Raw genomic sequence first — 18,657 nt, forward strand, 5'->3', positions numbered from 1 at the left:
TGCTCCACTGTTTGAGGAGCACACCATGACAAATGTTGGTCAGTGACAGCTGAGGACTGCAGAGCTGTCGCTGTCATCTGGCCAAGGAGCTGATCTTAAGAGTCTGAACCATGCCCACACTTTGGCTTGCTGAAGAGTTTTCTGTGGGGAAGATTGGCAGTGAGTCAGATGTGGAGCAGCATCTGCTGCTGTAGGGCTCTGAATGTGGTGTTGAGTCCCTTCAGCAGAGCCAAAGCAGGCTTGAAAGCAGGAGTCGCTTCGATTGTTGCCACACAGACATTAGTCCCCAGCTTGTCTTTAAGATGCTGCTCAAATCTAAGGCTGTGTTTTGGTGCTGGAGTTTATTCTGGAGTCTAGCTTCTGAGTGGCCTTGCTGACTGTGTTACCCTTTCCATCTTTTACTTAGGCCAATCTTCAGCATGGCTTAAAGAACTGTGAAGTGTGTCACCGGCGAGCATTCCACGGCTGGAATGAATTCGACATCAGCGAAGATGAACCTCTCTGGAAAAAATACATTGCCCAGGTTTGGTTTTGCTGCTTTCTGCTTTCATAGGTGGTAGATTTGCTCCACATCACTTAGCTTTGGTGTCCTTTCACAAGAGTGTGTGTGTTGGGTGTGCTTGAGAGAGATTCTCAGGGAGAAAAATCAGCAGCTGGCTTTTCTAGGCAGTAGGTAGTGCTGGTCCTGGGGCAGCTGTGGTGAGCTGGAAGAGCAGAGGAAGTTTAGAATCATTGAATTGTTTGGGTTGGAGAAGCCCTTTAAGCTCATCCAGCCCAACCGTTCTCTAACTCTGCCAAGGCTGGGGCTAAACTGTGGTCCTCAGCACTACATCTCTGCCTCTTTTAAACACCTCCAGGGATGCAGCTTCAAGCACCTCTCTGGGGAGCCTGTTCCAGTGTCTGGAAACCTTTCAGTCAAGAAGTTTCTTCTAATGTCCAACCTGAACCTCCACAGTGCAGCTTGAGGCTGTTTTCTCTCCTTGTAACTAGGGACAGGACAGGCTCTCAATGATTCTTCTCATGACTTTATAGAGAAGCTAAAGCAAGGTGGCTGAGTTTGAACCTGCTCCTTTGAAAGTGCTGGAGCAGCTGTCCAGCTGAGTGGATTCCCCAGGAGCCTACCATGGCTCTGGGACCATAAGTAGTTACTTTGCTCTTGTGAGGCCCCACCTCATATACTGCCTCCAGTTCTGGTGTCCCCATCATAAGAAGGACACAGAGCTGCTGGAGTGAGGCCAGAGGAGGCCTCAAAGATGCTCCAAGGGCTGAAGCAGCTTTGCTGTGATGGCAGGCTGAGGGAGCTGGGGCTGTGCAGCCTGGAGAGGATGGGGCTCAGGGGGCCCTTAGAGCTGCCATCCAGTGCCTCTGAAGGGATCCTGCAGGCAGGCTGCAGAGAGACTTTTCATGAAGATGTCTAGAGACAGGCCAAGGGGAGTGTTTTGGTGCTGAGGCAGAGCAGGGTTACACTGGAGCCGAGGAAGAAGTTCTAAGTAAGAGGGTGGTGAGACTCTGAAACAGGCTGCCCAGGGAGGTCGTGGATGCCTCCTCCCCAGGGGTACTCAAGGCCTTTGAGCAGTTGAGTCTAGTTGAGAGGTGTCCCTGCGCATGGCAGGGGGTTTGGAACAGATGATTTCAGAGCTCCCTCGCAGGCTGAGCCTTTGGAAGATTCTGTGTTCTGATAAGGGTGGGGAAACTAAGCAGAACAGTTCGAGCTTCTGTAATTGCTGTTCAGTTCACCTCCCGAGAAGCATTTCCTTGGACAGCTGCCAGTGCTTTCTGGCATGCTTTGGTCTTAAGTGTGTGCTGCTAAGGAGCCCAGGGCTGCCGTTCCCACCTAGCCTGCAGGCTCAGACACAGGTGCAAGTGACTGTTGGTAAATTCTGGGGTGGAATGTGAAGTGTGAAGAACTTGATAGGAGGAAATTGCCAAAGGCAAACCTGCTGCCTTTGAGCCGAGGGTGGAGGTGGAGCCAGCCACAATGCTGGCGTTAAGCAGAACTGGCAGAAGTGTGACTTACTAATTCCTGTCTTTGTCCTCTCTGTGATGTGTCAGGTGTACAGCAGCACGTGCAGCTCTCAAACTGCTGCCCACACCTACCCTACCCCTCCTACCCAGCTACAAGAGATTTACACCAAATCTCTGCAGAGATCACAGAATCAACCAGCTTGGAAGAGTCCAACCTAGCACCCAGCCCTGGCCAATCAGCCAGACCATGGCACTAAGTGCCCCAGCCAGGCTTGGCTTCAACACCTCCAGGGAAGGGCACTCCACCACCTCCCTGGGCAGCCCATTCCAATGCCAGTCACTCTTGCTGGGAAGAACTTCCTCCTAACATCCAGCCTGAACCTGCCCTGGCACAACTTGAGTCTGTGTTCTCTTGTCCTGTTGGTGGTTGCCTGGCAGCAGAGCCCAACCCCACCTGGCCACAGCCTCCCTGCAGGCAGCTGCAGGCAGCAATGAGCTCTGCCCTGAGCCTCCTCTGCTGCAGGCTGCACACCCCCAGCTCCCTCAGCCTCTCCTCACAGGGCTGTGCTCCAGGCCCCTCCCCAGCCTTGCTGCCTTCCTCTGGACACCTTCCAACACCTCAACATCTCTCTTGAATTGATGTTTCTGATGAATGTGTGATGTTAACCATTTTGGTCTGTGTTTCCTCCACCCTGTCTGAGGGGAACTTCAGTCAAGTTCTAGAGTGAACTCTGAAGTAACAGATGGAGTGGAGTGACTGAAAAGGTCCTGGGTGCTCTGGTCATGCTAGCAGTGGTGATTGCTGGCATCATCACTTCCTGGCCTCTGAGGTGCTGCCTTTCTTTTCCCACTTGTAGTGTCAGATCAGATCACAGAATCACAGAACACATCCAAATGTCAGAGCCCTCCAAGCTCACCCAGCCCAAGCCTCCCCCCCAGCACTGCAGCCTCAGCACTAAGCCATGGCCCCAAGCACAGCTCCACAGGCTGCTGCAACACCTCCAGGGTGCAGCACTGCAGCACTGCCCTGGGCAGACACTGCCAATGCTTGAGAAGCCTTCCAGGGCAGAAAGATTCCCTAAGGTGCAGCCTGAGCCTGCCCTGCCTGGGCAGCTTGGAACCATTTCCTCTGCTCCTGGCCCTTGGCAGCAAGCAGCAGAGGCTGCCCTCTGCTCACTGCCCCCTCCCTGCAGGCAGCTGCAGAGAGCAATGAGCTCTGCCCTCAGGCTGCTCTGCTCCAGCCTGCACCCCCCCAGCTCCCTCAGCCCCTGCTCAGCCCCAGCTGCTCCAGGCCCTTCTCCAGCCTGGCTGCCCTGCTCTGGACACGCTGCAGCCCCTCAGTGTCCTTCCTGCAGCCAGGGGCCCAGAGCTGAGCACACACTTGAGATACATAATTTTAGAACGTTTTTCACTTTAACTGTTACCAAACAAGAACATTCCTACAGCTCTCAAAAGAAGAGGCAATGTTAGCAGCCACCTGCCATCTGGAAATAAGGTCCTTCATCATTTTCACCTTATGAACAGGAAGAAAATGTTTTATCTTGTGGAAGAAATCAGGAGCTGAAAGTTGCACACCTTTTTGCTGCCTGGATGATTGCCAGGAACAGAATTCAAACTTGCTTCTATGTATTTAAATGCAGTGTAAACAAATATAGGAGGTGACTCTGTGTCTTAGAAATGTGACTCGAATGTAAGGAGCATCTTTGTCCTGTTTGTGTCAAACGTGGCCTCATCCAGGGCTGGGGTGGTTAAAGAGGTCAACAGCTGGGCTGCACTGTCAGATTTACTTTGCACTGGTGGGTTACAAACGTTTTAATTCCAGCAGGTGTTTCCAGAGTAGCTCAGAGGTGCTCTGAGGGGGTAGGTAAGATGGTCTTGCTGTCAGAGGTGTTGCTGAATTGCTCTTCTGTTTCATTGCAGTTTAAAAACCCTCTCATCATGCTGCTCCTGGCATCTGCAGTCATCAGTGTTTTAATGCATCAGTTTGATGATGCTGTCAGTATCACTGTGGTAAGGAACTGAAACCCTCCCCTCGTGGGCTGTATTCCAGCGTGTGGGACCATGTGAATGGCAGTGTGGGATGGGATTGCTGGGCTCTAGCTGAGTAATTGGATTCATGTGCTGTCATGTAAACTCTTTGGTTTGTGACTGGGTTCTGCTTTCTTCCCTTGACCAACAGCAGTAATACAGATGAATAATCACCTGCCTGTGCCCTGCATCTTCACTCTGGCATTGACTGAAGTGTCTGCCTTTAGCAGCAATTTTTGGTGCCTTCTATGCAATTTTTACCTTAAGTTGTGCTTTGATTTCAAATTGAAACCAGCAAAAAGCCTTCTGTGAATTTACTGGAAAGATGGAAAAGGTGAAAAAGCAGTGGGACCTGGACTCTCTAGGGTCCAGCAGAGAGACAGAAGCTGAAAGGATCTTTTGTAGGGGTTTAAATAGATTTGGCTCCCTAGTTTAGCACCCTGACACTGCTATCCATGTGTCGCTGCAAATGAGGCAGAGACGAAGATTGTCATCCCTTGACTTCTTTCTTGGTGATAGATGGCAACTGAAGATTGGGATTTCTGTATGATCAGAGGCAAATTCTAGCTCTGGTTTTCATGGCAGACCTCCCTGCTGCCTCTGGCCAGTTTTATGTTGGTAATTAAGGTGGCTGGAGCCCTGCTGCTAACCCCTCTAGCACTGTAGAGAGCTGATTTTTGCTTTGGCCAGCAAACTGTGTGCCTTCTGTAAGGAAGAGCCGTGCAGTGTGGAATGTGTGTGTCAGTTTGGAATGGCCTGCTCTGTTTCTAACTTGAATGTAGGCAAATGATTGTATTCTGAAATGTATTTCACCATTGTGGCTGCAGGTTGAGTTCAGCTGAGTTTGAGAGTGTGTTGAAGGGAAGGGGATGCTTGCTTAGCACATTCATTAGCTGCTTCCTCTAATAGCTTTCCTTCATCTACTCACTCCCATCTCACCTGTTTACTAAGCCTCACGCTGCCTGTGCTGAAGTCTGCTGAGCAGAGCTGTGCAATGTGGGGGACTAGGAATGCTTCCTGTAGAGGCCTCAGTACTGCTTCTGAGCTATTCCTGGTGACACCAGGTGTTTGGCTTTTTTCCTTTGGGCTCTCTAGCATCGTGGCTGTTGGATGTGCTCAGTGTCCTGTCTCACTGCTTGGGAACCCTGACCAGGATTTCCTGAGTCTCATCCTCTTCTCATTCTCCTTGCCAGGATATTTTATGGTCTCAAACTGTTCTTCAGCTTACTCTGTTAAGGGCACCACACTTGTGATGCTCTGTGGCAACTACACCTCACTCCTCTGTTATTTGTGGTTGTGTCTGTCGTGGGTCTCTCCACTGCTGCCTGTTGCTCACCATTTAGAGACACAGAGCCAGGAAGCTTTGCTTCATGATCACTCTCTAGTGACTAACCTGCTTTTACCAAAGTAACCTTAGCAAACTAGTGGCCATCACTAGAGCAGCTGCAGGCAGATAGCAGGGTTGCTTTTGTAACAGAGCCCTGGGGTACTTGAGTGATTTTGAGCACGGGGAAGTTTGTGATCACATTCATGTGATCACCCAGGGAGGATCAGTTGCTTCTGTGGCCTTGGAATTCTTTTGTGTCATCCACTTATGTTTTCTTGCAGGCAATACTCATTGTTGTTACAGTTGCCTTCGTTCAGGTAAGACAGCTGCTGAAAGGAGGTTACTGCTTTTGTGTCAGCTTCTGCCTGTGAAGCTGAAGGAGTTCTGCTGGGAATGGTTGAGAGCTCTGTGCTCATCCAAGCCTTAAAGGCCATGATTTGCCCTGCTTTAGCTGCACTGGCAGTTCCGTGTCTGTTGGAGCGAGCCGTAAAAGAGAGCTTGGAAAGCAGCACTCAGGAAACAGTAGAAGTAGTGAAATATGTAACTTCATCTAGACTTGGAAAACTGCAGCTCTGGCTTCTGTTTTGTAGAGAAATTGGGGGAAAAAAGGGAGATCTTTAAAGTAATTTTCTAAGTCATTGAAAACTAGTTGTAATTGTGTAAATATGCAGTGTGTGCCTAGGCCCAGACTGCTTTGTGCTTGTGCTTCCTGCCTGAGCTTCCCTTAGCTCTGTAAGCTGTTGATTAAGCTAGAGGTGAGCTGTGCTGCCTGAGTTCTCCAGGGGCTAAAAGCACAGCTTATCCTTGCAAGTGCTGCCAAGAGCTGAAGGTACCGAAGGGCAGAGGCCCTGTGCTGCCCTTCCAGCAGGCCTGTCCGTTTGTCTTCTTAAACCGCCTGGCACAGAACTGCTGAAGGGCATCTCCCGTCTGACCGTTTGGGATGTTGCAGCCTCACTAACAAGGTCAATGGCATTGCGTGGCCACAGAGCTTATTGGCAGGTGACTTCTGCCTGCTTTACAAATGCTACCTGCCTGATCATTTGCTCCTTTTTATATGTCCCTGCAGGAGTACAGGTCAGAGAAGTCTCTTGAAGAGCTTAGCAAACTTGTGCCTCCAGAATGCCACTGGTACGTGATTGTGCCTCCAGCCCTAAACTGAGTCACAGCAAGTTTAATCTGGAATGTGTGCAGGGATGTAGCCTGTGCACATTTAATCTGAAATGGGGACAAACTGACCGTGTTTGTATCAAGCTCTGCTGCTGACTTAAAGCCTGCTTTGCTTTTGCTCAATTTTGAAGACTGTTTTGTAAGCCTAAAAGATGCCTCCTCACTGTTCCCTTCTGAACCCTTTGAAGAAGGCTTCGAGGAGACCATGGAGTGGCCTTCCAGGATCTGAAGGGGGCTACAGGAGGACTGGGGAGGGACTATTGGCTAAGTTTTGTCATGCCAGGATGAGGAGGAATGGGTTTGAAGTGGCAGAGGGGAGATTGAAACTGGCTGTTAGGAGGAAGTTGTTTGCAGTGAGGGTGGTGAGACACTGGCACAGGGAGGTTATGGAGCACAGAATCTTCACATTCTGTGCTCCACAACCTCCCTGGAGGTATCACACAGTATCACAGTATCATCAGGGTTGGAAAAGACCTCACAGATCATCAAGTCCAACCCTTTACCACAGAGCTCAAGGCTAGACCATGGCACCAAGTGCCACGTCCAACCTTGCCTTGAACTGCCCCAGGGACGGCCAGGTTGGATAAGGCCTTAAGTGACCTGTTCTAGTGGGAAGAGGTTGGAACTGGATGAGCTTTGAGCTCCCCTCCAACCTAAGCCATTCTGTGATTCTCAGGGTGCTGCTGATGTGTAGCTCCTAAGAAATGGAGGTAGAAATAAGGAGCTGGCTGAAGGCTGCAGCGCTGCAATGCCATTCAGCAGCATGGATGCTCTGCTCAGAGCAGGTGGCAGGGCAGACACTGACTGCTCTGCTTGTTCTTGCCCACAGTGTACGAGAAGGCAGGCTGGAGCACACCCTGGCAAGAGACCTGGTGCCAGGGGACACCGTCTGCCTGGCTGTTGGAGACAGAGTCCCGGCTGACCTGCGGCTGTTTGAGGTGGGTCACTCACACTGCTTGCTTTGAGGAATTCTCTTGCTGTGGGGCAGGGGGGAAGAGAAGATAGGCACTGAGTACTGAAGCACAGCAAATCCTCTTGTTTGGAGCCGACACCTGCTTTGCTAGGAGCTGTGGAATGATCACTTGCCAAATGCCATTGTGCGTTCTCCGTGTGTGCAGTCTCATATTGCATGGGTGGGCTCTGGGCGTGGGACGTTAGCAGCGGTAACTGGGCCAGTGGAGGCTTTTCCCTCTGACACTGTCTCAGCACTCTCTGTTGTTTGATGATGTGGCCCCCTAGAGAGTTCATAGGGATGTTGTCAACAGGCCAAGGGGGAATGAAGCTGAGGAAGAGCAGGGTTAGACTGGAGCTGAGGAAGAAGTTCTTCAGTAGGAGGGTGGCGAAACTCTGGAACAGGTTGTCCAGAGAGGTTGCAGCTCCCTCCTCGCTGGGGGTGTTCAAAGCCAGGTGGGGTGAGGACTTGGGCAACCAATTCTAATTGAGAGGTGTCCCTGCAGGCAGCTGTGTGCTGGGCTATAGCCAGAGGACTGTGGGCAGCAGGGCAAGAGAGAGGATGCTGCCCCTTGGCTCTGCTCAGACCTCACCTCCAATCCTGCCTCCAGTTTTGGTGTCCCCAGAAGAAGAGGGGCACAGAGCTGCTGGAGTGAGTTTAGAGGAGGCCACAAGGCTGGAACACTGCTATGAGGGCAGGCTGAGGGAGCTGAGGTTGTTCAGCCTGGAGAAAGCTCCAGGGGGACCTTAGAGCTGCCTTCCAATACCTGAAGGGGTCTTGCAGGAAGGCCGCAAAGGGACTTCCTGAGGGTGCCTAGAGACAGGACAAGGGAGAGTGGTTTGAAGCTGAGGGACAGCAGGGCTAGATTGGAACTGAGGAAGAAGCTCTTCAGTGTAAGGATGGTGAGACTCTGGCACAGGCTGCCCAGGGAAGCTATGGCTGCCTCCTCCCTGGGGGTGTTCAAGGGCAGGTTGAATGAGGCCTTGAGCAGCCAAGTCTAGTTGAGAAGTGTTGCAGCCCTTGGCAGGGAGGTTGGAGCAGATGAGCTCTGAGGTCCCTTCCAGCCTAAGCCATTTTGTGATTCTCCAGGCTGAACAGCCTCGACCCTCTCAGCCTGTCCTTGCAGGAGAGGTGCTCCAGCCCAGTGCTTTGTCTGGATCAGCTGTTGTTTGCCCCTGTAGCACAGCTAATACTTGAGCAGGTTTGTTTGCTCTGCCTGCAAACCCTTTCTCCTGCCCTCAGCAGTTGTTGCAGCAGCATCTCCCTCCTTTGCTCGGAAGCTGATGGCATGCCCTGATGGCAGCGTGCCCTGATGGCAGCATGCTTTGCCCTTGGAAAGGGGAGCAGAAATGTCAGTAGAAGCTTCTTGACTGTCTGTAGGCCTGCACCAGTGAGCTGCAGGCACCTGTAAAGCTCTGTACCTGTGCTGCTTTCCCAGGCTGTGGACCTCTCTATTGATGAATCCAGTCTGACAGGTGAGACAGCTCCGTGCTCCAAGTCCACAGCTCCGCAGCCAGCAGCGACCAATGGAGACCTTACTTCCAGGAGCAACATCGCCTTCATGGGAACGCTGGTCAGATGTGGGAAAGCAAAGGTAAAGTCTCTTGCCAGGGCAGTGTGTTCTCCTGTGCCAGCTGTTCAAAGGGTGTTCTTGCTGTAAAGCTCAGCTGTCGCTTCACAAATGGACTTTAATGCCCATGGCTGGGTTGAGTTTTCTGAAAGAGCAGGAGTGGAACAGAAATGTAAACGTTTCCTGAAGCAGGCTTTACTGTGACACACTGCAGAGCTGTTCTCATTCTGCTTTGATTTACAGAGATTGCAGACTTACAAAGAACACTAAACCTAAGGCTAGGAGAGATCCAGTTGATAGGGAGCAGATGATGGGAAACTCTTCCATCTAGGATGTGGCATTTAGCTCCTAGAACTCCATTCACGTGTTAGAGCATCTGTAGGTGACAGCACAGTTGTTGGTAGTGTGAGGTAGCTGTTGCCTGTTGGCTTCACAGAAGCTCAGCTCTTTCAGTAGGAGTATTCCCTGTTAGTGCCAAGACTTTTTGAAGCACACTAAGAGGTGTGATAGGCTGAAGATCCTTTGCCTCTTTACTCTTTCAGCAGCTACTAAGGTGGAAGTGAGACTTCAGCTTGAATTGACTTCATCTTTGCTTTTTCCTTTTTTTAGGGGATAGTTATTGGCACAGGAGAAAACTCTGAGTTTGGGGAGGTTTTCAAAATGATGCAAGCAGAAGAGGTAAGGTTGCCTTCCGAAGCAGAGACCTCTGTACGTGGCTGTTTGATGGGCTACAGTTGAATTCGTGCCCTTAGGTGTAATTACACTAACTTAGGAGTTTTCCTCAGTGTGACATTGGCCCTTGAAGGTGAAAATGGTAACTAAAGTCAGTGCAACAAAATATCCATAGCTGACCTAAACATGTTAACCTGGGAACTGCTATGCAAGGAGGAAAGCTCAGTGCAGCTGGTGGGTGAGAGGCTTTGGTCAGCTCTGTTAGTGCAACAGGGAGCTGGGTGGCAGATCTGTGTGCTGTGTGCACAGCACTCTGCCTTCCTCTGGTTGGCAGCTCTGGCCTTGGCTTCTGTGTCTGCTGCTGCTTCCTCATCTCCACCTTGCCCTTCTGTGGCCTTCCTTTGTCTCTCGTCCATCCAACTCCCACAACTCTTCATTGCAGTACCCTGACCCACATGGCAATTCAGGCTCTTGAGTGCTTTGTGTGGCTGGGGCCTTCCAGCTCCTTCTCTGCCCAGTGTGGGATCAGGAGGAGACCATTGCTCTCCAGCTGCCAGGAGGTCGCAGGCATCCTGCTTGTTTGCCCAAATAGTTACAGGTCTGAAATCTGCCCAAAGAGGCTGACTGAGGGCACTGAGTGCATCAGCTGGGAGCACAGGAGGAGCCCTTAGCTGTAGAGCCTCACTCCTCTAAAGCCAGCACTGCGTCCAGTCACTAAAGGGGCATCTGCTTTAATGTCATCAGCTCTTCTAGTGAAAAAAGTGATGAAGACAAAGAGCCCTGGGGGTGGCCATTCCACACCACCAGTGTTCTGACACAGCAGAGCCCCTAGGGGTCACTTTGCATGTTTATATTGCAGTCGACTAATCTGAATAGTTCCAGAGGTAAGAGTGAATCCAGCCCGAGGACAGCTTTCTCCTCAGGGTGCGCACTCTGTTCCAGGCTCAGGATGTCAGAGGTTGGAGGGGACCCAAGGAGATTGTCGACTCCAGCCCTCCTGCCAGAGCAGGACCATACAGTCTAGCTCAGGTCACACAGCAACACATCCAGACAGGGCTGGAAAGGCTTCAGAGAAGGAGACCCCACAGGGACAAACCTGTTGAGCAGAAATGATTTGGGTTTTGGCCACCCTGTCTGTAGTATACTGTGCCATAGGCTGCTGCTGAAAACCCCAAACTGTGTAAGAATCCACAGTGCTTGGGTTGGTTTGATCTGGTTCAAACAAAAGCTTTTGCTCTGTGTCTCTGTCTCCTTTTTATACTTCACTGGTTTTTTTTTGGCTTGGCACAAGATTGCCTAAGTATTTCCTTGGTTTGGCTAAAATGGATTTTCTGGAGGTGATTAACAAACTCCTTTTGAAATACAGTTCAGCTGCCAGGGCTCTAATGCCTCTGTCTTGAAATGTTTGCTTTATTCTTCCCGCCAAGCAGGGAGAAGCACAGTGCCTGTGCACTTAGCACTGCTCTGGTTTTGTAATAAAGTCTCTGATAGGACTTTTTGAATTAGATGTGCAGGATGGTAGGGGCTGGAAAGGACCTCTGGAGAGCTTCCAGTCCCCCTTCCAGGACAGGACCAGAGAATCCAGCACAGGTCACACAGGAACATATCCAGACAGGGCTAGAAAGGCTCCAGAGGAGACTGCACAACCTCTCTGGGCAGCCTGTGCCAGGGCTCTGGCACCCTCACAGTCAAGAAGTTCTCCCTCATGCTGAGGTGCAACTACCTGTGCTACAGCTTCCATCCCTTGCCCCTTGTCCTGTGGCAGGGCACAAGTGAGCAGAGGCTGTCCCCGTGCCTTCCTTGCTGACCCCCAGCCCTCAGCTCTTGACAGACATTGCTCAGATCCCCTCTCAGCCTTCTCCTCTGCAGACTAAGCAGCCCCAGGGCTCTCAGCCTCTCCTCCTCAGGCAGTGCTGCTGTCCCTTGAGCATCGTTGTAGCCCTCCCTTGGACTCTCTCCAGCAGAGAGCCAAGTTCAAGAGACATCACCAAGCTCCCAGAAATGCTACTAATAAACATTTCAGTGAAGTGTTCTTCTGTCTTCTGGAGTTCCACACAGGAATGAAGCCTGTGGTCTGGTTTCACATGTGGAAGCTAAGTACTCACTGACAGGGCCTTGAAATTTGCCCCTCTGAAGTAAGGGCTGATACAGTGAATGGGTTTTAACCTGCTGCATGTTTACCATTCCTCAAGGCTCCAAAGACCCCTCTGCAGAAGAGCATGGATCTCCTGGGAAAACAGCTCTCCTTGTACTCCTTTGGCATCATAGGTAAGAGCAGTTCTGTAAAAGCTGTAGCTGCAGCTGCCAGGTGGGCTTGGAAGGCAGGAGGATTGTTGTTGTTCTCTTCGTAAGGGACTGGGGGCAGCAGGGTGGCACCAGCGAGGTGACAGGGTGCCACCCATGAAGGCACGTGTGGCAGAGTGGCACCACTGAGTCAATGGGTGGCAGGGTGGCACCAGTGAGTCCACATTTGGCTTCTCCTTTGGTCCCTTGGAGTCCATGCCACTGATCACTGGAGGTTCCTCGTGTGGCACAGCTTTCAGGGTAGGTGTTCCCTTGCTTCCTCCTGCAAGCACAGGCTTCTCTAGCTTCTCTGTGCCCTCTGAATGCTTCTTTTGAAGCTGAAGCTGTTGGTACAGTTGGGCAGCTTGGCTGGCAGAAGACTTCACTTGTGCCACACCACCGGAGCCATGTTTTGCCCGTGCAAGGAGTGGGAGGTTTCTGTGGTTAGTGCAGTGCTGAGCTTGGCTGTGGCTGGCTGTGCTCTGTGAGGCTGCAGTAGGTATTGGCTTTGTACTTACCCTGAGCCTGTTTGCTTTCCAGGTGTCATTATGCTGGTTGGCTGGCTGCAGGGCAAGCACATCCTTGATATGTTCACAATTGGGGTGAGGTAAGAGTCTGGAGCTTAAGCATTGCAGCAAGTGTCTGGAAGTTAATGATGCCTGTTACAGCATCCTTGCACAGCCTCCTGTGCATGGCATCAGACAGAACTGAGGGTACTACAGGCCTTGTGTTCTGTGGTTTACCTCCTGTGCATGGCATCAGACAGAACTGAGGGTACTACAGGCCTTGTGTTCTGTGGTTTACCTCCTTATCCAATGTGTTGATGCCAGGCTGTTGACTGCTGGGAATAGCCCTGATCTGAGCTGATCTCACTCTGCACTCTCAGAAAAGCTGCTGAGTTGCTGATGCCACAGGCAGTGCACAAGGCAGAGCTGTCTGTAAATGACTGGGTCACACTTTGGACATTTACTCCATTGTGGGGAGGAGAGGGACCAAAAAAAACCACCAGGAACTGTACCTCTGAGCATTGTGTAATGAGTTGATTGTAGTATCATTAACAGTGAGCACTGTGTGATGAGTTACTGTGATGTCTTTGGCACTGAGCACTGTGTGATGAGCTATTGTGATACCATTCTTTACCTTCCATGTCATTCCTGCTCTTGCCTTGCTGCCACGTGGTGATCAGGCAGTGAGAGCTGTGGTTGAGGGGTCTGTTGAAGCAGTGCCATTTCCCAGTGCTGGTCAGTGCTGCCTACACTTACTCTTCACAAGCAGGGCTGCGTTGTGCAGGGTTCATTAGTGCAAACCAGATGTACAATTGATTTCTCCACCTCCCTCACTGTTCTTCATACGTAGTCATAAGAGTAGAAATGCCCAAGCCTGCAATATGTTGCTGCCTGCAGTGTGTACCCTGCAGTGCCTGGAGTGCAGCTGGAAGCACACAACAGCTGCTGCTTGTCCCCTCCAACCTCAGTGACCAGACTGCTGCTGCAGCAGTGCTCTGGGGGTGAGGGCATGGTGGGTGTGCTGGTTTGGGATACCCCCAGACAAGAGCTGTTCACTTTCATTACAGCTTGGCTGTGGCTGCAATCCCTGAAGGACTCCCAATCGTGGTGACAGTGACCCTGGCCCTGGGTGTGATGAGGATGGTGAAGAAAAGAGCAATTGTGAAAAAGCTGCCAATTGTGGAGACGTTGGGTAGGACTGATCTGGGGCAGTGCTCTGATACAGATGGGCACAAATATTGATGACCACAGCAAGCTCCAGACCTGGGGATGTGTGCTTGGAAAGCTGCAGCTTGGAGAGGGTCCTGGGGGGTGCTGGTTGGCAGTTCAGTGAGCCAGCAGTGGTGGCCAAGACAGCCACTGGCATCCTGGCCTGGCTCAGGAGCAGGGTGGGCAGCAGGGCCAGGAGGGGATCATGCCCCTGTGCTCAGCACTGGGCAGGCCACAGCTCGAGTGCTGTGCTCAGCTCTGGACCCCTGGCTGCAGGAAGGACACTGAGGGGCTGCAGCGTGTCCAGAGCAGGGCAGCCAGGCTGGAGAAGGGCCTGGAGCAGCTGGGGCTGAGCAGGGGCTGAGGGAGCTGGGGGGGTGCAGGCTGGAGCAGAGCAGCCTGAGGGCAGAGCTCATTGCTCTCTGCAGCTGCCTGCGGGGAGGGGGCAGTGAGGAGGGGTTTGGTCTCTTCTCTCTAGTATCAGGTGATAGGAAGAGAGGAAATGGGCTGAAATTGTCCAGGGGAGAGGTAGTTGGGCGAGGAGGAGCAATGTCTTTGCTACAAGAGTGATCAGGGATTGGCACAGGCTGCCCAGGGAGGTGGTGCAGTACCCATTGCTGGAGGTGTTCAAGTGCCATGGCACCTGGGGACGTGGCTTGATGGCCATGATGGTGTTGAGTTGATGGTTGTCTGGGAGGTCTTCTCCAATCACAATAGTTTCATGATTGTATGGTTTCAGACAAGTGGTGAATTTTGGGGTTTAGTTTTCCTTTGTGATTTATTGGTCAAACTTATGAAGAGCCTTACATAGCTGTTCATGATTGTTCAAAGTTGTCTGTTTCTGCTTTTGGCTTTTCACAAAAGAGCTGCAGGATTTCTAGAGATTTGTTTGTCTTCAGTACTTGTGCAAATTGATTGTTCCAGGTTGCTGCAACGTGATCTGTTCAGATAAAACTGGAACTCTGACCAAGAACGAGATGACTGTGACTCAGATTGTCACTGCAGATGGGCAGCATGCTGAGGTAGGGCTGTGGGGACACTGAAAATGGTTCCCTTTTCCTTTGTATCAGCTGAGACATGCTGGAAGATACTGCAGGTGAAGCATGCATTTGGAAGAGCAGCAAGCAAGCAGGTGTGGTAGGGTAAGGAAAGAACATGCACTGCATTTGGTAAGGAAGGAACATGTGCTGCATTCCAGGTTCTGCATCTGGGCAACAGCCACCCCATGGGGAGCTCCAGACCTGGGCATGTGTGGTTGGGAAGCTGCAGCCGGGAGAGGACCCTGGGAGTGTTGGTTGGCAGTGATTGAACATGAGGCAGCAGTGCCCAGGTGGCCAAGACAGCCACTGGCATCTGCCTTGGCTCCCTGGCAGGGTGGGCAGCAGGGCCTGGAGGGGATCATGCCCCTGTGCTCAGCACTGGGCAGGCCACAGCTCGAGTGCTGTGCTCAGCTCTGGGCCCCTGGCTGCAGGAAGGACACTGAGGGGCTGCAGCGTGTCCAGAGCAGGGCAGCCAGGCTGGAGAAGGGCCTGGAGCAGCTGGGGCTGAGCAGGGGCTGAGGGAGCTGGGGGGGTGCAGGCTGGAGCAGAGCAGCCTGAGGGCAGAGCTCATTGCTCTCTGCAGCTGCCTGCAGGGAGGGGGCAGTGAGCAGGGGGCAGCCTCTGCTGCTTGCTGCCAAGGGCCAGGAGCAGAGGAAATGGTTCCAAGCTGCCCAGGCAGGGCAGGCTCAGGCTGCACCTTAGGGAATCTTTCTGCCCTGGAAGGCTTCTCAAGCATTGGCAGTGTCTGCCCAGGGCAGTGCTGCAGTGCTGCAGCCTGGAGGTGTTGCAGCAGCCTGTGGAGCTGTGCTTGGGGCCATGGCTTAGTGCTGAGGCTGCAGTGCTGGGGGGAGGCTTGGGCTGGGTGAGCCTGGAGGGCTCTGCCAACTGGATGTGCTCTGAGTCTGCAATAGTGGCAGGGAAGGACATGCAGTGTGTGCAGTAGTAGCAGGGAAGAACATGCAGTGCATGTAAAATGGCATTAAAGAAATGATTCTCTAATAGCTCTTTTGCCCTCAGCACTTTTATTCCTTATCTGCTGCCTGCTGCATTAGAATCTGGGTGGGAGAATCTATTCCCACTGAGAACTCAGTCATTGTGAAGGGCCTTTCAGAAATGTTCTGTAGTTTGCAGTAAAAAGCTGAGCTGAAAGCATTTCTTGCCCCTGGTGGCCACCACATTCCATGCTGCCTTTGGCTGTTTGTCTTGCAGGTTACTGGAGTAGGCTATAACAGGTTTGGAGAAGTGCTGCTGGATGGAGAAGTGATTCATGGCTATAACAACCCATCCATCAGCAAGATCGTGGAGGTAAGATCCTGGCACAGATCAGTGAGCAGCACGAGAGCTTTGTGTGGCATCGACTTTATCTTCTGCCTTCTCCCCCTCCTCACCTCCTAGGCTGGCTGTGTATGCAATGATGCTGTGATCAGGAACAACACCTTGATGGGGAAGCCAACTGAAGGGGCTCTGATCGCGCTCGCCATGAAGGTGTGTACCTGGTGCTGCCTTTCAGGTTTGTGCAGGTGTGGAGAAGTCTTTGACCACTCTGAAAGATGAGGGAAAATGGTGTAGAACTGAAGTAAGTTTTACTGCCCTCTGTGTGGTCTCAGTACTTCCTCTTTACCAACCACCTGTTGTGATTGGTCCTGCTGTCTTTCTCAGCTCTCAGCAGAGCACATCTGTTGCTGGAAAGGGAAGTAGTGAAGGAGTGGTGGCTATCTGTGAGCACTAAGAATGGCTTACAGCAGACTGCTGCTTCAGCACCTTCTTCAGTCAGCATTTTCTCTTGGACTTGCTGAAGGGTGGGGTGTGGGACGTGAGGTGCAGTGAGTGGGGGAGGGCAGCATGGCAGTGAAATGCATTTTGTCTGCAGTCTTTGTGGTTAGTTTCACATTAAGTGTTTAGATGGTTCTGGTCACTGAAGTAATTTCAGGTTGGGTCATTCACACTTAAAAACAGTGACCAGCTTACTGCAGACTTCACCAGAGCTGTGTTACAATTCTGTAGGCTCTCCTAGCAGAGAAATTCCCTAGAAGACCTAAAAAAGCCATTGGAGCAGTACAGGTGTTTTGGCAAAGCAAGAGCTGCACTGCTGCTCGTTGCCAGGCTCGGCTTTGGTCATAACCTGCAGTGTTCCAAGATGCTTGGGTCGGAGGTGGGATTTGGTGGTCACTGAGCTGACTTCTGCTGAAGCCTGAGAGAAGCTTTGAGGTTCTCTCAGTTGGAGCTGGTCAGAAGTTTGTCCAAACTGGGAGAGTGTTCTCAAAGAAGCACTTTGGAGGTGAAGGTGGCGTTGAACTAAGTGGTGATTGCTGAGATGTCTCAGCCAGTCAGCAAACGGCAGAGCTGTTTGACAGGAGCCTGGTGATGGACTTCTCTTGTCTGCAGATGGGTTTGGATGGACTCCAGGAAGACTACATAAGGAAGGCTGAGTATCCCTTCAGCTCAGAGCAAAAATGGATGGCTGTTAAGTGTGTTCACAGGACACAGCAGGTGAGCTGCAGGGGCTGTTCCCTTGCGTGCTGATTCTGCAGGGTGCTTGTCTGCCTTGGCTAGCATCCTGAGTATCCAAGTGAGGGCAGCCTGGTGGCAGTGCACAGTACGGGATGCAGGGGATGCTTCAGGAGCTGTGCAGCTGGTCAGATGATGAGCTAATACCTATAAATGCTCTGTGTAGGTTTAATTTCTGTCCTTAACATGACCTGCTTCAGTCTATGGACTGTGACCTGTCTAATGTGTGTGATGTCTGCTGAGATGAGAGAGTGACTGTAAAGTTGGCACATTGGACATAGCCACTTTGGAATGTACCCTGCATAGCCAGGGTGAAAGGAGCAGGTGTTCAGGTCTAGAAGTGGTCCTGTTTGCAGCCAACCTCACCAGCAAGCCCCACACACAGATCAGGAGGGAGGGAAAAGAATACACAAAGCCCTGAGGTGAGATCAGGAGTTTAATGGAAGTAATCCCATGTACTGCTCCCGAACTACTTCCCGGCGGCAGCCCCGGCTGTGGGAGGCGTTTGCCAGCAAAGCAAAGGCAGAAGCAGCAGCAGAAGTCAGCCACAAAACAGCCCCCAACCCGCAGCCAACCCAGTACCCAAGCCCAGAAACTGGCAGCAGCAAGTGGAGCAGGAAGCCTCTCCTGTTCCAATTTGAGCTTCAAGCTACACTTTGCTTGTGCAGAGCATCTCTGCTACGAAAAGAGACTGAGAGCCCTGGGGCTGTGCAGTCTGGAGAAGAGAAGGCTGAGAGGGGACCTGATCAGTGTCTAGCAATGTCTGAGGGGTGGCTGTCAGCTGCAGGGGGACAAGCTCTTTTCAGTGCCACACAGTAATAAGACAAGGAGCAGTGGATACAAACTGGAACTCAGAAGGTACCACCTTGGTATGAGGAGAAACTTGTTTGGTGTGAGGGTGCTGGAGGCCTGGAGCAGGCTGCCCAGAGAGGCTGTGGAGTCTCCTTCTCTGCAGACTTTCCAGGTCCAGCTGGATGTGTTCCTGTGTGCCCTGCTCTGGGTGATGCTGCTCTGGCAACAGGGGTGGCCTGGATGCTCTCTGGAGGTCCCTTCCAGCCTCTGCCACTCTGCGGTTCTGTGCAGCAGCAGCACAGAGCTGAGCACAGAGCTGAGTGTGAGCAGCAAGTTGTGCTGAGGTGGTGCCAGCAGCGGCCCTGGGCTGTGGGTGCTGTGAGGCTGTGCCAGCAGCTGGCACACACCACACCTGCACACCACATTGCTTTCTTCTTCTAGGACAAACCCGAAGTGTGCTTTATGAAAGGTGCTTACGAACAAGTCATTAGGTACTGTTCATCATATCACTGTAAGGGGCAGACCCTACCTCTTGGGCAGCAGCAGAGGGAGCAGTACCAGCAAGAGAAGACTTCAATGGGCTCTGCAGGACTTAGGGGTAAGGCTGTTTCGGTCTCTCAAAATAGCAGTTTGTGTCA

General features: G+C 51.9%; 1 protein-coding gene across 2 annotated transcripts in view; it reads left to right on the forward strand.

The window, feature by feature from the left end:
• Nucleotides 1-18,657, forward strand: part of ATP2C1 (ATPase secretory pathway Ca2+ transporting 1) — a 49,802-nt gene that overhangs the window by 14,019 nt on the left and 17,126 nt on the right. For both annotated transcript variants that reach the window (XM_064162302.1, XM_064162303.1), the window contains 15 exons: nucleotides 407-523; nucleotides 3,886-3,975; nucleotides 5,602-5,637; nucleotides 6,387-6,448; nucleotides 7,317-7,425; nucleotides 8,878-9,033; nucleotides 9,619-9,687; nucleotides 11,874-11,949; nucleotides 12,505-12,571; nucleotides 13,538-13,662; nucleotides 14,604-14,701; nucleotides 15,929-16,024; nucleotides 16,115-16,204; nucleotides 17,105-17,209; nucleotides 18,461-18,617. In XM_064162302.1, coding sequence (XP_064018372.1) covers nucleotides 407-523; nucleotides 3,886-3,975; nucleotides 5,602-5,637; nucleotides 6,387-6,448; nucleotides 7,317-7,425; nucleotides 8,878-9,033; nucleotides 9,619-9,687; nucleotides 11,874-11,949; nucleotides 12,505-12,571; nucleotides 13,538-13,662; nucleotides 14,604-14,701; nucleotides 15,929-16,024; nucleotides 16,115-16,204; nucleotides 17,105-17,209; nucleotides 18,461-18,617 — 1,453 coding nt within the window. The remainder of the gene's footprint in view (nucleotides 1-406; nucleotides 524-3,885; nucleotides 3,976-5,601; nucleotides 5,638-6,386; nucleotides 6,449-7,316; nucleotides 7,426-8,877; nucleotides 9,034-9,618; nucleotides 9,688-11,873; nucleotides 11,950-12,504; nucleotides 12,572-13,537; nucleotides 13,663-14,603; nucleotides 14,702-15,928; nucleotides 16,025-16,114; nucleotides 16,205-17,104; nucleotides 17,210-18,460; nucleotides 18,618-18,657) is intronic.

This window comes from Pogoniulus pusillus, chromosome 23 (assembly GCF_015220805.1).
Source record: "Pogoniulus pusillus isolate bPogPus1 chromosome 23, bPogPus1.pri, whole genome shotgun sequence".
In the NCBI taxonomy this organism is placed as follows: Eukaryota; Metazoa; Chordata; class Aves; order Piciformes; family Lybiidae; genus Pogoniulus; species Pogoniulus pusillus.